This window comes from Dryobates pubescens, chromosome 1 (assembly GCF_014839835.1).
Source record: "Dryobates pubescens isolate bDryPub1 chromosome 1, bDryPub1.pri, whole genome shotgun sequence".
Classification (NCBI taxonomy): Eukaryota; Metazoa; Chordata; class Aves; order Piciformes; family Picidae; genus Dryobates; species Dryobates pubescens.
Window position 1 is genome coordinate 21,317,834 of NC_071612.1, and position 19,085 is coordinate 21,336,918.

Consider the following 19,085-nt stretch of genomic DNA (forward strand, 5'->3'; position numbering starts at 1 on the left):
GAGCAAGTCGTTCATCATTGGAATGTGCTGCCCAGGGAGGTGGTGGAGTCACCGTCCCTGGAGGTGTTCAAGAGGAGATTGGATGTGGCGCTTGGTGCCATGGTCTAGTCATGAGGTCTGTGGAGACAGGTTGGACTCGATGATCCTCGAGGTCTCTTCCAACCTCAGCGCTACTCTGATGCCGCGATGCTGATGCCGCCCCGGCCCGCGCGTATGCGCAGTGCAGCACGCCTCCTGCGCGTGCTCCGGCCGCGCCGCAGCCCCGCCTCCCGCGCAGGCGCGCGGCGGCCCGGGCGGTCGGTCAGCGGCGGTGGCAGGGACAAGATGGCAGCTTCCTCTGTGTGCCGGGCCGGCTGCGTGGCGGGGCGGGCTCTGCTCCGCGGCCCTCGCCCCTCTGTGAGTTATCGTGGCCGGCGGAAGGGGCAGCGGGAAGGTGGGCTGGGGGGAAGCTGGCTCAGGGAGCGGGAGGCCCGGCGATGCCGTGGGGCTGCTGGGCCTAGCCTGCCGGCAGGTCGGGAAGGTCACGGGGATGCGGCGGGCAGTGCGGTGCGGACAGCGGTCGCCATGGAAGCCCCACAGCCTCCGGAGTGGGGCTGTGCCGGGCGGCCGGGAGGAAGCGAGGCTTGCCGGGAGCCTACTGTCCGATCCCTTCCTCCGCCTCGGTTCTGGGTTGTGCCTGGTTCGTGAGTCTGTTTTTTCCCTGGGGTTTTCGACCTGTTCGAAACCTTGGGTGCTGCGGAGGGTTTCTAGCTCTCTACTTACTGAACGATGTGTAGCAGGAACTCCCCAGTATAAACGCGAATGAGCTTGTCTCGCCTAGCTTTGGTCAGCAGTGTGCCTGGCAATCTGTGTTCAGGACGTCTGCGCTGTAGAGGGAAGTTGATGCTTAGCGGTCATCATAGCCTTTATTTCTTTAGGCAGCTTTGTTGACTTTGACAAGGAACCGAGGTGCTGCCACCTATGCCCAGACACTCCAAAATATCCCTGAGACCCACGTCACCACTCTGGACAATGGTCTTCGTGTTGCTTCAGAGGAGTCCAATCAGCCAACATGCACGGTAAGTGCCTGGTCTGTAGCTGACCTTCTGACTGTGACAAACGTCTGCTTGAACTGAAGGTTTTGACAGAGACCCTATCACTTCTCTGTTAACTGGAAGGATTAATGTAGCAGTGGAAGGCCTGGCCTGGCTTTGTGTAAGTCTGTAGTCAAGCTTTTGTGCTCTACAAGTGTTCTTAGGCCTGCAGGTTTGGGGTAAGCAGTGACTAGCAGCATTTATACCTTTGACAAAACTCAAAGGATTTTGTGAAGCAGCTGAATGAAAAGCCAGAATGTGTACCAGGAACGGTTTATGGTGCCTGTTCTTATTTTGCTGCTGCTGCTAGTGCAATGTCTGTGGAGCAGACTTCTTGTCCCTGCCTTTAAACTTGTGGCAGGAGGGCTGAGCATGCTGTTTGCTTCCTTTTCTAACGTGTGTGCTCTGTGTCAGGTGGGTGTGTGGATCGCAGCGGGGAGCCGCTACGAGAACGAGAAGAACAACGGTGCCGGTTACTTCCTAGAACATCTGGCCTTTAAGGTAAGGAGATAGGCTAGGTCTGGCACAGGTGTGTGTGGAGAGCTGTTCTAAGTATTCTGCTTCTACATTGTGCTCTGCCTTTGGAGGTTGCAGCTGTTAAGAGGGTAAGTCAGGTCATCTGAGTCCCAGGAACTTTTCATACAATACAAAAATAAGCTTCAGAAGGTCTATATGGTCTGCTTGCTAGTCTGTGTGGTGCTCTTGGCTTGAATGTGTGGCACCACACAAGCATGCATGAATTACTACAGCTCTTATTTACTAGTTACTGTTTTCCCTCTTAAAGGGAAAAGGTGGTAAGTGATGAGACTTGAGTCTCTGACGCTGTGATTCCAATCCCTGCCTGTCCCAGCCACTGCATAATGCACATGCAGGACTACATTATCATAGGATCACAGAATTTCAGGGGCTGGAAGGGACCTCAAAAGATTACCTAGTCCAACCCCGCTGCCAGGGCAGGGTCACCTACACCAGATTACACAGGAATGCATACAGGTGAGTTTTGAATATCTCCAGAGAGGGAGACTCCACAACCTCCCTGGGCAAGCCTGTTCCAGTGCTCTGTCACCCTCACAGTGAAAAAATTTTTGCTCATATTTACATGAAACTTCCTATGCCTCAACTTCCACCCATTGCCCCTTGTCCTGTCATTGGGCACCACCAAGAAGAGCCTGGCTCCATCCTCTTGGGGCTCACCCTTTTCATGTCTATAAACACTGATGAGGTCACCTCTCAGTCTTCTCTAAGCTAAGGAGCCCTCAGCTCCCTCGGTCTCTCCTGGTATGAAAGATGTTCCACTCCCCTAATCATCCTTGTGGCTCTGTGCTGGACTCTTTCAAGTAGCTCACTGTCTTTCTTGAACTGAGGGGCCCACGTTATGAAGTGTGTGTCTTCAGGTCAGCTGGCAGAGCTCAAAGCAACATTTCCTGTAACTGTTTATTTTCCTTTGTTTTTTAAGTGGAACAGCAAAGTTTAGAGGCACCAGCTCTTCTCTGGTAGTGTGTCTGCTGAACAGCCCTGAGGCAGAAGGCATCTAAGCCTGGGGATAGCTGACACCTGTCCAGCCTGTGCCATCACAGGCAATTGCAATATCTGGCTTGCTCCTGAAGAGATGACCTCTGTATTAGAAGTAGTTTTGTGCTCTTATTCTGTCTGCTTCTGATATTGCTGCCTGCATAACTAGAAACATGATTTAGTCTCATTCTTGGTTTTCTTCCATTGATGTGATCTTCAGCCAGTTCTCTCAGCATAGGCCATCTCCTCTGCTAGGTTTCTTGGGTCTTTAAACATAACACCTCAACTATCCTTCAGCTGGGGCAAGTAAGCCAAGATTTAAATCTGTTGTTTTCTGCACTTGCTTCTGGCTTTTATGATTCATGTGACATTAGATTTTACTTGTTCTTTCTCTTGCTTCAGTTCTGCCTGAGAGGGAAACTTTTTCATTTCATAATCGTCTTTAATTGTTTTCCTTCAGGGCACGAAGAACCGTCCTGGCACTGCCTTTGAGAAGGAGGTGGAGAGCATGGGAGCTCACCTGAATGGGTACACCTCACGTGAGCAGACTGCCTATTACATAAAAGCCTTCTCCAAGGACATGCCCAAAGGTAGGGTGGCCAGTGGGCAAAGTCTGATTTGCATGTTAGGCCAGTGTGTGTGCTTGACACCAGCATCCTTTCTAACAACAGACCAGGGAATGAAGTCCTAGTCTGGCAGTAAACTGGAGATTCTAGGTGGTAGTTGAAGAGGGCACTGTTATGACGTGGTGCTTCAAAGACTTAAGTTCATGTGTTCCTAAACCCAGATTTGCAAAACTCTTGTGTCAGGATGCATTATGTTGCCAGGACAGAGAGTCGAGTGAGTCAGTTATTTTATGGAGCTGAGAAACTGAGGTCAGTGACAGTCACTCTGTCATGAGTCCTCAGTGCAGTTCTTGAAGACCTTGCTTGTGCTATGTGCAGACTCCTCCTGGGGTCAGTTTTGTCCATAGGTGGTGATTTGAGTCAAAGGTACTGTGGATGTGGGCAAGTCTCAGGCTGCACCAGGGGAGGTTTAGGTTGGATGTTAGGAAGAAGTTCTACACAGAGAGAGTGATTGCCCATTGGAATGGGCTGCCTGGGGAGGTGGTGGAGTCATCATCATTGGAGGTGTTCAGGAGGAGACTTGATGGGGTGCTTGGTGCCATGGTTTAGTTGTTTAGGTGGGTTGGATTGGTTGAGGGGTTGGACACGATGATCTTGAAGGTCTCTTCCAACCTGGTTTATTATTAAGTGGTCTGTAAGGGTTAAGCATGTGTCTATGGCAGTGCCCTGCTTCTGACATGCTTCACCTGCAGCTGCTGCCTGCTTTCTGATGGCAGTGATGCTTGGCAAGCTTTGGAGACTTCATGCTAAACCAGTGTGACTTGTCTGTCCCTGATGCTGTGGGAATTGATCTACTCCATCTCCTCCCCAGCATGGCTTGTTGCTCTCTCTTGCAGTGCTGTCTTCTCTTCTTTCAGCAGCCCTGGGTAGCAGTCAGGCAGTTGGATTGCTAACATAGGAAATATGTTGCAGTTGTGGAGCTTCTGGCTGACATGGTGCAGAACTGTTCTCTGGAGGAGTCTCAGATCGAGAAGGAACGTGGTGTCATCCTTCAGGAGCTGAAAGAGAACGACAGCAACTTGACAGAGGTTACCTTCGATTACCTTCATGCCACGGCTTTCCAGGGGACTGCGCTGGCCCGCACTGTTGAGGGGACCACAGAGAACATCAAGTGAGCAACAAGCTGGATGGCTTCAGTCCTTGGGGTGCATGATTGCTGCTTCCCAGCAGTGGTGACTGCATGAGGAAACCAGCCTGTACACAGAGGTGGTCTGCCCTGTGGGCTTCTCCTTGTATTCGGACTGTGTTTTCCCTGTTAGCGCTGGTGCAAGTGTAATGCTGCACACAGTGCTTACAACCCTGCTCACAGGAGATGTGAGGTTAGTGAGCCTAGCTTGAACCTTGTCCCATAATTGTCAGCTTAACACCATTAGAGAAATTAAGAGCCAGAAGCGCTCCTTAAAGCAGTGGCAGTGGCTGCTAGCATGCTGGTAGCTCAGGCTGAATTGAAGTCTTATCTTTAACTCTCGTGTCTTGGCCACCAGTTCTCTGTGTTCAGAGCACAGGGAAAATACAGACGGTGCAGTCTGGCTTTTAAACAGCTTTGTTACCTCACAACTAAGAGAATCAGCAGCATCACTGCTGTGAACTTGTGTCTCCTAAGACTCTCATCTCTCCTACTCAGAGGTGCTGATATACTGGGTCTCTCTTCCTTCCAGGCATCTGACTCGATCAGATCTTGCTTCCTACGTTGATAGTCACTTCAAGGCACCTCGTATGGTCCTGGCAGCTGCTGGAGGTAAGTTCTAGATCCTTGTGATTCTAGCAGGCCTGGGTATTTTCAGCGTGGTGATCCAGCCCCTGGCACACATCTGTAATGTAAAACCAGAGGATTTTGTTCAACTGAGCTACATCAAGTGCAAATTTCCCTTCCTGTTGCCAGGTATTTCCCACAAAGAGCTGGTAGATGCAGCTAAGCAGCACTTCAGTGGAGTGCCTTTCACATACAAAGAGGATGCTGTGCCTGTCCTTCCGCGCTGTCGCTTCACGGGGAGTGAGGTAAAGCTGGGCTGGTCCTGAACGAGACACAAGTGTTGCCAGTACTGTCGTGTTGGAGCAGCTGGTTTGTGCTCAGTAGTCTGAGACTATTGTGTTTCACTGGTGTCATACCAAGTGCCCCAGTGTGTCACTTGGCATTGCAGCAGGCTGCAGACAGAGCGGTGGTGCTCATGCAGTTCTTCCCTCCACTCCTTGGTTGTTTCCTAGATCCGTGCCAGAGATGATGCCCTGCCTGTTGCCCATATTGCTCTTGCTGTGGAGGGGCCGGGGTGGGCTGATCCAGACAACGTTGTCCTCAATGTGGCTAATGCCATCATTGGACGCTACGACCGTACTTTCGGAGGTGGTAAGGTAAGAGGCTCTTGAGTGGGATAGGAAGAACTTGGAGCCTTTTAATGTGAAGTGTTACGGAGGTCCTGGGTGAGTGTGCTTTATGGGAGGCTGTTCTGGTTAGATTCCGACTGTGAAGTGGTTAGGAGCCTGGAAAGTGGGGTGGAAATGTAATCAAGGCTAATCCAGGACAGGTGATGCTGGCAGATGAACTGAGCCTTCTCTGCTAAATTTGGAAGAGGTTTAGCTGATGAATTCTCAGCAGCTTATTCCTGCTCTCACGAACTAACTGCTCAGTGGGGGGCAGTGATGGAAGCAGGACAGAGTAGTCTGTAGTCTCATGATGCAAGCTTGTCTCACAAATGTAAAGCAAGTGGAACTTGTTTAAAATAGTGCATCTGTTCTCATCTGAAATCTTTCTGGCCTGCATAACTGTTAACCACTGGTACTGGGAGACCTTGCACTTCCCATTTTCTTCCACTCCTGCAGTGGTATGCATACTAGCTCCTCATCTGCAGCTGGAAAAGGAAATGGTTTTGCTGGATGGACTCCTAGGCCATTGTTTGTGGCTTTCCCACTAGTGAATCTCATCTGTTGACCAAATGAAAGGTCTAAATTAAGCTCCTCTTCAGTGAAGTATTCCACTGTCTTGTCTGTGGTCTTTGTGAAAACAGCTCAGTTGGAAAGAATTTGAGCTGAGGAAGCTGTAAGACTGAAATGGCTGATGGTATCCTCTCACTTGCAGAATCAGTCCAGCAGGCTGGCTGTGCTTGCTGTGGAGCACAAGCTCTGCCACAGTTTCCAGACATTCAACACCTCTTACTCTGATACCGGCCTCTTCGGGTTCCATTTTGTTTCCGATCCTCTGTCCATAGATGATATGATGTACTGTGCCCAGGGGGAGTGGTAAGTACAACTGCAGCAAACATTCCTGTTGAAGGTTTGACCCTCTTGTGGGAGACTAAGCTGGTGGGAGGAGCATATTAAGTCTTCAGAGAGCGATGTCTCTTGATGAACTTGATAACTTGCATTCTGGTGAAGTGGTCCAGTAAGTGGTTTCTCTGAATGTCTTAGGATGTGGCTTTTGAGGAGCTGTTTCAATCCCTTGGGGTTCTTCAGGTCTTCTATTCATGCTTCCAAGTATTAGTACTGAGGCTTTGGGTTTTCTCATCTACAAGTGAGATCCTTCCTTGGAGACAAGGCTTTCCCATGTGCCCAAGAGATGCATCTCCGTTGTCTTGTGAAGTCTGAGCAAAGCAGACAGAGTTCCAGTCCTTCACACTGTTGTGTTGTGTCTGATAGATGCCCCATTTCTGGAGTTATGCCAGTGCTTGGTGGGGGCTTTCTGTCTTACTGTATATATGTACATCACAGTAATAGTTTGAGGCTACATCTGAGATTCAGAGGTGAACTGTGCTGTGTTTGAAGCGCATAGAGTGAGACCTTGCAGGTGACAGGGGAGGAGGGGGTTTAGCAGCTGGAGTCCAAACAGACTCTGTGGAACTGTCTTGTTCTCACATTATGAGAGTTTCCTTAGAAGCTTGTCATGCCTCCTTCTCCTGTGATAGTGTACCACAGGCTGCTGCTGCTGTGCCTGATGGCAAGCTAGAGCCAGCACCAGGGCTGCTTAGACCTTTGTGAATGTAACTCAGCATATAACCTGCTGAATGATACCTCCTGCCTCTAAGCTTGAGCCTTTGCTTCCTGCCATTCACTGCTCCCTAGTTCTTAGCTGCTCTGCAGCAATCAATGAATCTCAAGACTAGCAGTGTTGATAATAGCTTAGGCCTGGGAAGGGAGGAAATCACTTTCTGTATGAGCAGACACACATCTTTAAGAGCTTTAGTGGTCTTTCCATCTCCTCTCCAGGATGCGTCTGTGCACTAGCGCCACAGAGTCAGAGGTGAAGAGAGCCAAGAACTGCCTCCGAAACGCTCTGGTGGCTCAGCTGGATGGTATGTTCTGGTTTCTGCACTGACCACTGTGCAGCTGTCAGAGGCTTACCTCCTTGTCTCTGCTGGGATGCAGGAGTTCTGCTAGATACCGTAGTACACCAGGCAGAATTTTCTTGCCTCTGCTATGCATTCCTCCTACCCTGCTATCAAAGACAACCCTATGCAGTGCCACAGGCTGGGGGCAGAGTGGCTGGAGAGTGGCCAGGCAGAGAGGGACCTGGGGGTATTGGTTGATAGTAGGCTGAACAGGAGCCAGCAGTGTGCCCAGGTGGCCAAGAAGGCCAATGGCATCCTGGCCTGTGTCAGGAATAGCAGGGCCAACAGGAGTGGGGAGGTCATTCTGCCCCTGTACTCAGTGCTGGTTAGGCCACACCTTGAGTACTGTGTCCAGTTCTGGGCCCCTCAGTTTAGGAAAGATGTTGAGTTGCTGGAATGTGTCCAGAGAAGGGCAACAAAGCTGGGGAGGGGTTTGGAGCACAGCTCTATGAGTAGAGGCTGAGGGAGCTGGGGTGGCTTAGCCTGGAGAAGAGGAGGTTCAGAGGAGACCTTCTTGCTCTCTACAACTACCTGAAGGGAGGTTGTAGCCAGGTGGGGGTTGGTCTCTCCTCCCAGGCAACCAGCACCAGAACAAGAGGACACAGTCTCAAGCTGTGCCATGGGAGGTTTAGGCTGAATGTTAGGAAGAAGTTCTTCATAGAAAGAGTGATTGGCCACTGGAATGTGCTGCCCAGGGAGGTGGTGGAGTCACTATCACTGGAGGTGTTTAGGAAGAGACTGGATGGGGTGCTTGGTGCCATGGTTTAGTTGGTTAGATGGTGTTGGATGATAGGTTGGACTTGGTGATCTCAAAGGTCTTTTCCAACCTGGTTAAATCTATTCTATTCTAAAGCAGCTGACTCCAGCCTGCTGTGCTCCAGGCTAGCTCTGACTCTGTAAAATTCTACTTGCTCTATTGCTGAGAGCAAATAATGTACTACCTGATGAACTTAGAATTGAGACCCTCAAACTGGTGTGCCTTGGCTGTAACACTTTGGAGGCCGAGGAAGTCATCTTTGTATTGCTTACTTCCTGCTGGATCTGCTTAGAGTGTAACTACACCTGGTACTTCATGAGAAGCCAGTTTAACAAAGAGTTTCTTCTGTCTGCTTTGGCTGACAATCAGGCTGTGCAACTCTGGGAGGCTTTCTGCTGTGCTGACCATATGATCTCTCCCAACATCTAGGTACTACACCAGTGTGTGAGAACATTGGAAGCCATCTCTTAAACTATGGACGCCGTATCCCCCTGGAGGAGTGGGATGCCAGGATTGCTGTATGTATCCAGTTACTTTGGTTAGGGTGTCTAAGTGTGGCTGGCTGGTGTCAGCATTTTCTGGCCTTAGTTTGCTGCAGTAATGTGAGGCTTACTTATCTCTTAGGCAAGCTGCCCAGAGTCTAGGCAGTTAGCTCACTGACTGACAGGGATGTGTTAGACTCTCTGGCATAGACTCAGCATATCCTGTGTCCCTGTGACTGGATTCAGTCCATGCCAGGAAAAGGCCTTATGCCTGTGTTAAGCAGGAAAACTTGGAATTAGTTTAACAGTTTCCCTAGAGGTGGCCAGCATCTAGTTTGTTTAATTCTACAGCCCCAGTGCTTTGGAAGGCTTTGGATTTTGGGCTGCAGTGTCTTCTGTCCCCTCAAAAGAATGTACTGTATGGAATATTAGCCATCCTTATAGACAAAAGCTGAAGAGTTGGTGCAGATGGCCCCCAAGTCTGATTATTTATTAAATGAGCCTGATATGTAATGGCAACAGTCATCTCCAACTTTGAGAAATGCTGTCTGCTGGAATGGGCAGTAACTCCTTGGTGTTTCTTAGGCTGTTGATGCAAGAATGGTGAGAGATGTCTGCAGTAAGTACATTTATGACAAGTGCCCAGCAATTGCAGCAGTTGGTGAGTAGCATGTGGCAATGAGTGAGTACACAGTAGCTCCAAAACCAGGAAGGGGTCAGGAGCTGAGTGGAAGTGAGCTGCAGGCAGTTTTCATGTGTCTGTTCTGGCCTCCTAGGCGCTCTGGTTCTTTGCTGGTATTCTCCTTCCTCTGCATATGAGATGTGCCATGGCACATTTGCCCAGAGATCAAGCCTGCAAGGTGATGGAGACAGTGGCAGTGAGCTGCTGGCTGTCCTCCCACCTCTCTACTTGCTGTGGAGCCATGACTAAGATTGGGAGTCCCCTGGGCTGGGTGTGGACCCAGTGGTGTCTACCAGGTGTCCTTACCCTGGGGTCATGGTGGTTTATGTAAGGGAAGTGAAGGGACTTGATTCTCTTGTGCTGCTCTGACATGTCTGCCTGGCCAAGGACAAATTCCTCTCAGAAAACCTGCCTGAGCAGCTCAGCTCCACTCTGCTGCCTCCTTCCTGTGTGTTGTGGAGTCCCCTCCTTCATGCAGCTGTTTCCTCTGGCCTTCAAAGTGGAGCAGCTTGGAAAAGGGAGACAATTTCTGAACAGGAAGTTGGAATGAACTAGCCAAAACTTCATGTTTTGGTGGCTCCCTGTACTTCATACCTGTGTGTGTGAGCATTATACAGCAGTGTGAGAAGACAACCTGAGGAAACAAGTAACCGTTTCCCGGTGGGAGGTGGGATCTACTGGTTTTCCTGGTGTGGATTTGAGATGCAGTTGCCTGGGTTTTTCCCTGGCTGCTCTGCTTCATGAGCACAGTCTGCTCCAGCTGCTTTAAGACCATGGGAAACTGTGTGGAGATTTTACTACTGTGTCTCCAGTGACTAACTTCTGTTCACCCTCAGGTCCCATTGAGCAGCTCTTCGATTACAACCGCATCCGCAGTGGCATGTACTGGGCCCGTTTCTAGGACCTGTCCCTGCCAGTTGGAAACAGTGAAGCTGAGGACTGTAACAGGCTCCTTCTGGATCTGAATGTCTTGTGCAGCAGGGGCAAGAGGAGTCCCATCAAAATGGCTGTCTTCTCGGTGTTAAATGTGTAAAAATAAATATATCCTACCTGGATTGGTTCTGCTGGGAGTCAACTGTCTCTTGTTGGGTTGTATATGCAGATGTTGTTAATCTTGCCAAGATGGTGAGGTACTAAACTGATCACTCTTTATGTGATAAGGCTAATGCTAGAATCTTGTCTGTGTGTCTGTCTGCAGCCTCACCTCCTCTGTCCTGAGCTGATAGTGTCCTGGTTTGGATGTCTTGACTTTGGTCTGGTTGAAGGAAGTCTTTCCAGTGGTACAAGGCTGCCCGGGTAGCTCTAGGTATTTCTACCTTGCCCTTCTGAGTAGGCAGTAACATGGTCATGCTTGGGCTGTAGCAGTGCTGTTTGTGCACTGAAAAACAAAAGGTCATCTGAGGGAACCTCTCTGCTCTCCTGTTCAGCAAGGAGATCAAAATGAATCTATGGAGAGTTGGTCCTCTTCTGATTCCTGGCCTGACTGTGACCTTTGTGATGGAGTGGTTGCCTCTGCAGTGGGGGGTGATTTATGCAGCCCCTCTCCCCCTAATAAGTTATAAACAAAACTCTTTGGCTGAGCTCCCATCACCTCCTGAAGCTGGTGGTCAGCCTGGCCTTGCCTGATGCTGCCTCAGTACGACTGAAACAGTTGTCTCTAGCAGATTCAGGATGGTGTGAGGAGCTGGAGCTGTTGCTAGGCACACATCTTTCCAAAGCCAGTTTGGGGATGTATTACCTCTTGTCTTAAGCTTCCCAGTTACCTATAAACCAGCTGAACAATGAGCAGAGGTTGTTGAGTGTGTTGCATGTTGTGGAGTATGTTGGTGTTCCTCTTGCAGATGAGCCTCCTGTCTGGTCTGTCTCAGCTGTGCAGTAGCTGAGATGCCACTGACTGAAGTATAGGGTGACTTGGCTTGTGCCTGGAAGATGAGCTTTAGGTGTGAAGAGCTGAAAGATCTACCTGGCCCTTTCTGCCTTTTCTGGTGTTAATCTGGTTGTGCCTCCCTTGTCCTGGGTCTGGGGAGCTGAACGTCGAACAGAAAGGATGAAACTGAGCAAGGGGGATGCCGAAAAGCTCCCCACCAGGTGGCACTAGCCTGTCACAGCTACCCTTGGAGGATGTGAGGTACTCCTGCTTGGTTTTTGTCCGGGATAAATCTTCCTGGGATTCTCATTTCATTTCCATGTGCTGCCCTGACAAGCGGGATTTAAAAATAGCGTAAAAGTTTCTAGGAGTTAGTCATTACACTGGGGCCTAATCCTGTGCCCCAAATCATTTGTGCTGAATCTGGATTCTTGATGAGAGAATCAGTGTGCCTGAACTCATTGCATACAGCAGGCAAGTTTGAAACTGTTAAATGTTGTTGATGTAATCTGGGTTCAGCTATCAGCACAAGCTCTGGCTTGTCACAAGTGCACCCAGGGCTGAAAAACTAAGCAAGCTCACTGACGCCCCGAGCTGCGTGGAACCAGTAAACGATTGTCTCTTGATTTTGTGACTGCAATCATACTACAATCCTCTTTTGTCTTCTGTTGCTCTATATTTTGTCCCCCCAAGGTGAGTGCTTTGCAGCTGGTGAGAAATACAAGGAAAAGGAGATGTACACCCTTGCTTAGACATTTCCTACAAGTTTTCTCCTCTGGAGGCATCTGCTTGGGAACGGTTGTCTTCCTCGAGTAACTCCCCAAGTCCTGCTGCACAGCTTTGTACTAGGCACAGATTCAAACCTCTCTGCAATTGCTGCTTTCCAAATGGCTTTCTCTGCAAAAGCAGCAGGCTGGCTGTGCTGAGCGGTGTACTTCCAGCACTTCAGCAAGGACTAACACCTGCTCCCTTCTCCTGACCAAGAAGCTGCAGCTCTGCAAGAATGGCTGGTTTATACAGTGTTAGAAGATACCCTGTAGGTTCTTTGATCCATGTAGAAATCTGGGCTGATCTGGACTAGAAGCTGAGTGGCGTTGGATGCAGAGTGCTGTTGGGTGCCTGCTAGCAGCTAGGAGTTGAAGCTGATCCATGTCCAAGATGTTGGCACCAGTTCCGGTGGCACTCTGCCTTGTACTGCTGGTCACATTTGGATGCTGTGGCAGTCATGCTTCCAGAAACAGGTGTCTCACCAGCTCTAAGGATTGAGAGGTTTGCAGTGTCACTTTTCCTTTGTAAACAAGCAACCAGACTGGGAGTCTCAAAGGTGGGGAGGAGAAACCCATTCAGAAGCAGAGAGTGTTACTGCTTGGCAAAGACAGCTGTGCTGTGAGCCTTAGAGAGGGGCTTGGGAAGTGTAACTTGGAACTGGTGCAGTAGCTGTGCATCTGGCAGCTGAATCCTTCCTTGTCAGAAGAACTGAAGCTTTAATCTCCTTGACAGGTCTCTTGCTGTTGGAGCTGTACAGATGTGTTTCTGCTCCTTCACAGCAGTCTCAGTCCAAGGGAATCCAAACTGGGAAGTGTCTGGCACAATGGAATCTCCAACCTCAGTGTTCTTCCTGAGCCTTGGAAAAGTGAGATCTTTCTGTGGCCCTTTCCGCTCCCCTTCCTGTGGTTTCTGCTGACCATTGAAGGACAGTGGCAGTACCAGAGGAGGGAGTTGGAACCATCCCTAGAACAGGGCAATTTCACTGAAACTGGAGATGGTCTGGGTGACCTAATAAATCTGTTTCCTGGCTCCTCAGACAATACAGGATTGTTCAGCGGGGCTCTTTGACCAGTCTAGTTTTCAATGGCTTAAGTGTTTTATTTTGCTACTTCACTTGGAAGGTTACTTGGGATCCCATTAGTCTCTGCTGATAGATTTAGCCTGGTGTGTGAATTGGCCTTTGCTCCCTCTTCTCCTGCACGGAGCTGTCTTATCCTCTCCCAGTGAAGCTGCCTCTTTGAAGCTCATGCCCTACGCCTACCTCTAGGCAATTGCTTCCCCTCCCTGACAGCTTGGCACTCTGTCTCTTGGCTGGAAGAGAGGAGGATTTGGAAAGGAAGATGCTGTGCATTGTTAGGTACACCCTACCCAAGGCTCTGCAAGGCCACCTGCACAGCACTGCAGTGGCTTGTTCCCACCATACAGAGCTACTCCAGGTCCATAAGATCTAGCAGTGAAAATTGGGAGCACCTCCCTGAAGACCTGTGCTGAGTGCTCCAGGTTTCCCTGAGCTCTAGCAGGAAAAGCTGTTGGTACCCCCAGCATGGTGCTGTGGGGCCAGGGCAGATGTACAGGGTGGATCTGCTTTTGGAGGAGGCAGCCTCTTTGATATGTGAGCTGCTTGTTTGAGATTCGTGTGCTTGCCAGGAGAGGGGCCACAGCAACCAACTGTCAGTAGTTGCCTCACCTGAACTAATTACCTGCCCTGGAAAGTACAGTTGATACTAATCATAGGTGCTGAGCCAAGCCTGTCCTCAGGGAAGCAGGGAGCTGCAGAGAGGCTTTAGCAGAAATTAGAGTCTTAGAGCTGTGCTGCTCTTTGGTGCCAGGGAACTTTTGAGAGGAGAGCCTGCAGTCCTCCAGACCTGCTTCTCTAACCCACTCTCCTGCTGAGAATGGGGAAAAATGACAGTGGGAGAATTAGCTGAGTGAGGTTTAGAAGACAGAAGTGCAGTACTGCTGGTGTCTTGTGTTGCTGGAGCCTTGTGCTGCTTAGACCCCTTGGTGCAGGGATTGAGCAAGGTATCAGCATGGCTATGACCAGAGACCTCATCCTCCCACCAGCCCCTGTACAGTGTGGTTTGCTCAGAGGAGGGTTGAGTTCTCCCTGTGATGAAATGTCACCCAGTAGGGCTGCAGGATTGCTGCAGTGAGGGTGATACCTGATGCTTGGCATCACAGGCTTGTCCTAGCCAGGCCTCCTGTTCTTCACCTTGCCCTTTTCTAGAGCAGGAGAGAGGAGTGGTGAGTGGCAGTATCTGGATGCCTATCCAGAAATCTCATTTCCTGTTTGGCAAATGAAACTTCATCTAAAGCCTTAGTGAACTCATTGCGTGGAAAAGCAATGGACAAAGGACCCATCCAGGCCTGACTGCCAGCTACAGCCATCCCTGCCTGTTGAGAGACATGAGGCTGAGTGGGACACAGCAGCAGAACTTGTCTTTGTCTCAACTCTTTAATGGTGTGCCTGGTAGGGGTGAGTCTGAGCTCTGAGTGCCCTCATTAAAAGCTGCTTTGCCCCACACACCATCCAGGGAGGATCAGTGATTACCACATTTCCATGTAAACCTCTTCTTTTTAGCTCTAGGGCTCTGAGGTTTGTAGTGGTACTACCAGGCTGACATTCAGATTTACTGCCTATTGCTAGGGATGCCTAGAACAGGTACAAGAAGTGTGCCTGGAGGAGGCTCTGCCCAGGTTTGTCACCTGCCTAGGAATGGAAAATGGAGCTGCTGGCTTGGAACTAGGATGCTGGGGCTGGCAGTCTGGGAAGGTTGCAGCCCAGGTCTGTGAGAACAGGAGAGAGAGTGTTGGTGGGAAGAGTACCTGTGGTGGATCACCCATCAGGTTCTCTGGAGACAGTGCTGCTCAGTGTGCCACCATCCATTGCTGAGCTTTCACCTTCCAGGTTCCACCAAGAGCCTGCAGTGTGCTGTGGAGTGTTGGCTTCTCTGAGTGCTGTGTCCCCCAGCTGTGACTGAGCACTGGCACTGGCTGCAGTGTGCAGAACGAAGCTGCTTGGCCACATGTCCTGCCCTCACACCTGGTGACTGAGGTGTGTGAAGCATTCTGGCAAACAGCCCCAGTGCTGTGCACTATTTTCTCCTTTGTGTGTAAATTTTATTCAGGTAGGTGCTTGGGTAATTCCATAAAGGGGACACACTGCTTATCTTTTTGTTTTGTATAGGGAAGAGTGAGCCGACTCTTCGGGGGGGGGGGGGGGGGGGGGGGGGCAATAGATTCTTCCTTATTTGAATGTTTAGGGAATGTTTAGGGAATTAAGTTGTGCTGCTTTGGGATTTAGGGTTTGGAGCATGGTCAGCTTCAGAAAACTGTACTCCGAGCTGCTGTGGGTACAGTTTAGCATCATACAGATTTGTGTATACCAAAACCATGAACTCTCCATTCAGACCACATTGCTCTTGGGCAGTGCTTGTACCAACTGAGAAACAGTCTTGGTGGTACTGATGAAAGTTTTGGGGTGTGATTTCCAGGTATTGAACTGTGGAGCAATAATTGCCCAGGTACACAGCAAGTGGGGCTGGGGCCTCTTGTGGGAGGCTTAGTGTGCGGTGGCTCTAGGAACTAGAGCAGCAGGCTGAGCCCAGCTGCTGCTCACCTGGCACAAGGATGCCCTGGTGTGCCAAGAGCCTTCCAGGAAGAGGTGATGAGTGAGCATGCTTGAGCCCTGGGCACCTGGGCTCCACATGGTGGTTCTACATTTCCTCCCCTTCTCTTGACTGCTGCAAAGCTGGAGGTCCCTGCTGGCCCTGGCCACTCTCTGCTGCAGCTCTCCTGCTTCCCCTGCGTTGTTTACAGCTGTTCCAGATGCGCAGCACTTGGCAGGAGCCCCTGTGACATGGGAACACAAGTATCTCTTGTTTCTTCCTTGCACACACAGTGGTGACTCACAGGTGACCTTGCCCTGGCTTTGCTGAGGAGGACAGAGAAGGATGAGATCCTCATGGGTCTGTGGGTGACAGGATGGAGCCTGTGCTCTTCCCTCCTCGATGGCAACGAGAGCTTTGCAGAGGTGCTGGAGACGTTTTCAGCGAGGAGACAGAGCTCAGAGAGCTCTCAGTTGTTGTTCCTCTGGAAGCGTGCTGTGTGGGTGCAGATTATACCCCATCCTCTGCAGGACCTTCGCCTGGACTGTTCAGCCTTCCCCCGGGGCCTGCAGCATCCTGTCCTGTGTCTGCCACCGCACTTGTGGGAGTCCTTGCGTGAGAGGTACGTGTCCCTCCACCCTGTGCCAGCCCGGTGACGAAGCCCTCCTGCCTGATGGAGATATGAAGTCATCCTGAAGGGGGGTCTGGGGAGGGAGGAGTTCCCATGGTGACAGACAGCAATTCACCCGACGGGACAGGGCGGGGGCTTCATCCTTTTTATTCTTTTCTTCTGGAGTCGGGCACCCAGCCAAAGAGCTAAAGGAGCAATGGCACAGCCTCGCGGGGGAGAGCCGTGAGGACAAGTCCGCTCTTGTCAGCTGCACAGACCCGCTGGAGCATGTCCCCCTTTCACTCCCCACGTGTAGTGGTTCTCCCAACCCCTCCTGCAGCCTTGGTCCCTTGGGTGCTAACCCCCCCCACACACACCCACCCCTAGCTTTCTTGCCACCCCAGCAGCCTGATGACCAAACATTTATCACCCTTCCCATGGACCATGGCTCTGTGTAAAGCATTCGGAGTGGTTAGCTGGCATAGCCTCTAGGGGAAGGTGTGATGGTGTCCTGCTGGCAAAGGAACTTGTGCCATCCATGTGCCTAACACTCAAATCTTCTGAAAGTCCCTTCCTGAGAGACTGCAGCGTGGCCTCAGCCCTCCAGTGGTACACACACCCCTCCGTGCCCCTGCTTGTCTCAGGCAGGGCCCCTGCCGCGCCTTGGTGCAAGCTGTGCCGTTCCCTGCCTGGCGGAGCATGTGCCAGCGGCTGTCTGAAGACTCCCGGTGCTGCCCCGCACGTCTCCCACCGCCCCTCGATCGCGGGTGGTGCTCCCCGTGGCTGCACCGGATGCCCTTTGCACAAGGAGTGGCCGAGCCTCATGAGGAGCAGGACCGGGGCTCTTTCAGGAGCCCCACCAGAAATTTACATGGAGCCGCGGGTAGTTTTCAGGGGGCGTTGGTGCAGGTTGTGAAACACCTGAATAGAGGCAGAGAGGAAGTATTGAGCAACCACCCTGACATCCCAGCTGCCAGAGCCACATCCCAGATGTAAGAGTGGGGAAGTGTGAGTAGGATTGACTGACTAGTGATAGGCAGCCTTTTGCTGGCAGAGGGGCTGTGGGAGAGCTGGCTGGAGAGCTGAGGTGGGCAGACTCCCTCTTGGGCAGCTCCTGAGTGGGTGCCTCTTGCCAGTCCCTGGTGAGCGCAGACTGGCATGCTGCATTGCCAGTGCTGGCTCTGTTTCTGCCTGTGGCTCAGCAGCTGGAGGTCTTGCACACAAGCTGGTAGTGACCTGTTACTTCTATCCCTTGGGAAGTCAATGACCATCCTCAGTAAGGCCTAGTGTGGCAGCTGGGTCCTAGGATGGCAGTCCACTCTGTCCTTGCTTCAGTCCTTTGGGGCTGGAATAGGGGCCCCTGAGGCCAAACTCCTCAGACTCACAACTATTCCTCTTAGCAACGCTCCTCCCCTGAGAATACATCTGCCCTGAGCCACTGCAGCTGAGCAGGCATCTGCTGTTGCTGTTGGAGGGAGGAACAAACACTCCTGGCTCCATCAAGCTGTGTGAACCCCCTGCAAGGAGAAGCTTCTTCCAGCACAGCTGGTAGCATCCCAGGAACGGCTCCAGCTTCCCACACACGCATGCTGCCTGCCTGCTGTTCCTCCTCCCTGCCTGGCAAACATTTAAGATGTGGCCTGGCCACTGCACTCTTCCCCCTGACACCTCCTGCCACACTCCTGCTCCCTCCTGCATGGTCTGTGGGGACTCCCATGGCCAGGTTAGCCTGTAACTGGCCTCATGGCCCTGGGTGCCATGCTGGGACCTGGGCAGCTGCTGTTTCCCAGCCCTGGGAGGTGGAAAAGTTTGACATACAACAACAGAGCAGCTCCTGTGCACTTGAAATATGGTGGTGACTTGCCTATCTTGCCCTGAGCTGGCTGCTCCCGGCTCTAGGGTTGGAGGAGGAGGAATGGGGAAGCAATAGCTTTGTAGTTCTCATCCCCTTTTGATGGGAGACAGAGGTGCTGTGGGGTTTGAGAGGTGGTGGGCAGCTTGCCTTTGCATGTATCAAGGTCTGCTGTGCTGCTGGCATGCAGCATGGCTCTGTAGAGCTGGGCTCTGTTCCGGGCTCCTGCAGACACCTCTGCTCAGCTGGTCCTGAGGTCAGTCTGATTTAAAGCAGAGACTGGTGATACCATCCTGCACATGGAACTGGTGAGTATTCCTGTCAGGTCCCTGGGAGCAATGCTGGAAAGCCACAGTAGGCCTCCTGCCCTGCCCCTGGAAGCTGAGTTTGGTGCAGAGTGAGAGGCACTGATGACAACCTTCCCCAGCGTTCCTCTGCCAGGGCATATGCTGGGGAAGGCTTGATACAGCCAAAGACATCTTGGTGTGTACAGGTAAAACTCTTTCCTTGCCTTCCCTGGTGCTGCAACGGTGACCTGGCCTTGTGCAGAACTACTCTCCCAGGGGAGGGCTGCAGGAATGCCACCTTTCAGCTCTGCATCGATTCACCTGGCCCAAGGCACTGCTGCTAACGTTGGCCCTTGGGGAACCCCATGGGTGCAGAGGGTGGGGCAGGCAGGCAGGGGCTGACTCTGCTGCCCAGCATGTTGAGTCAAGCTCTGCACACCGTGGACCCAGCCTGCACAAGCCACGGGCTGGCAGCTCTCCCTCGGCTTCCCTTTATCTTCTCCTTCCTGCAGGCATCTGAGGGGAATCCACTCCCTCTGCGCTGCTAGCCCCTGCTCTTGCATCCTGATGGGTCCCTGAGTCCCCCTTTGGGCACCCTGAGCCTGGCTGTGCCCCAAGCATTGCTTGTTGCTGCTGCCTGCA

At 51.6% G+C, this 19,085-nt stretch overlaps 1 protein-coding gene across 1 annotated transcript; it reads left to right on the top strand.

Annotated features, from left to right (window-relative positions):
- Window positions 1–281: 281 nt before the first annotated feature.
- Window positions 282–10,528, top strand: LOC104308811 (cytochrome b-c1 complex subunit 1, mitochondrial). Its single transcript, XM_009910036.2, has 13 exons — window positions 282–396; window positions 918–1,058; window positions 1,488–1,574; window positions 3,046–3,175; window positions 4,124–4,322; window positions 4,870–4,949; window positions 5,094–5,209; window positions 5,417–5,560; window positions 6,285–6,445; window positions 7,409–7,494; window positions 8,717–8,805; window positions 9,355–9,430; window positions 10,288–10,528. The coding sequence occupies exons 1-13, from the start codon at window positions 325–327 to the stop codon at window positions 10,350–10,352; spliced, it is 1,446 nt and encodes a 481-aa protein (XP_009908338.2). The 5' UTR covers window positions 282–324; the 3' UTR covers window positions 10,353–10,528.
- The last annotated feature ends 8,557 nt before the right edge of the window (window positions 10,529–19,085 follow it).

What these genes read in the sequence shown, in the direction of transcription:
- LOC104308811 (XM_009910036.2), top strand. Translation starts at nt 325, where the DNA reads ATGGCAGCTTCCTCTGTGTGCCGGGCCGGCTGCGTGGCGGGGCGGGCT. An exon ending in GTCGCTTCACGGGGAGTGAG is followed by an intron (nt 5,210 to 5,416) that starts GTAAAGCTGGGC and finishes GTTGTTTCCTAG; the next exon opens with ATCCGTGCCAGAGATGATGC. An exon ending in CCCAGCAATTGCAGCAGTTG is followed by an intron (nt 9,431 to 10,287) that starts GTGAGTAGCATG and finishes GTTCACCCTCAG; the next exon opens with GTCCCATTGAGCAGCTCTTC.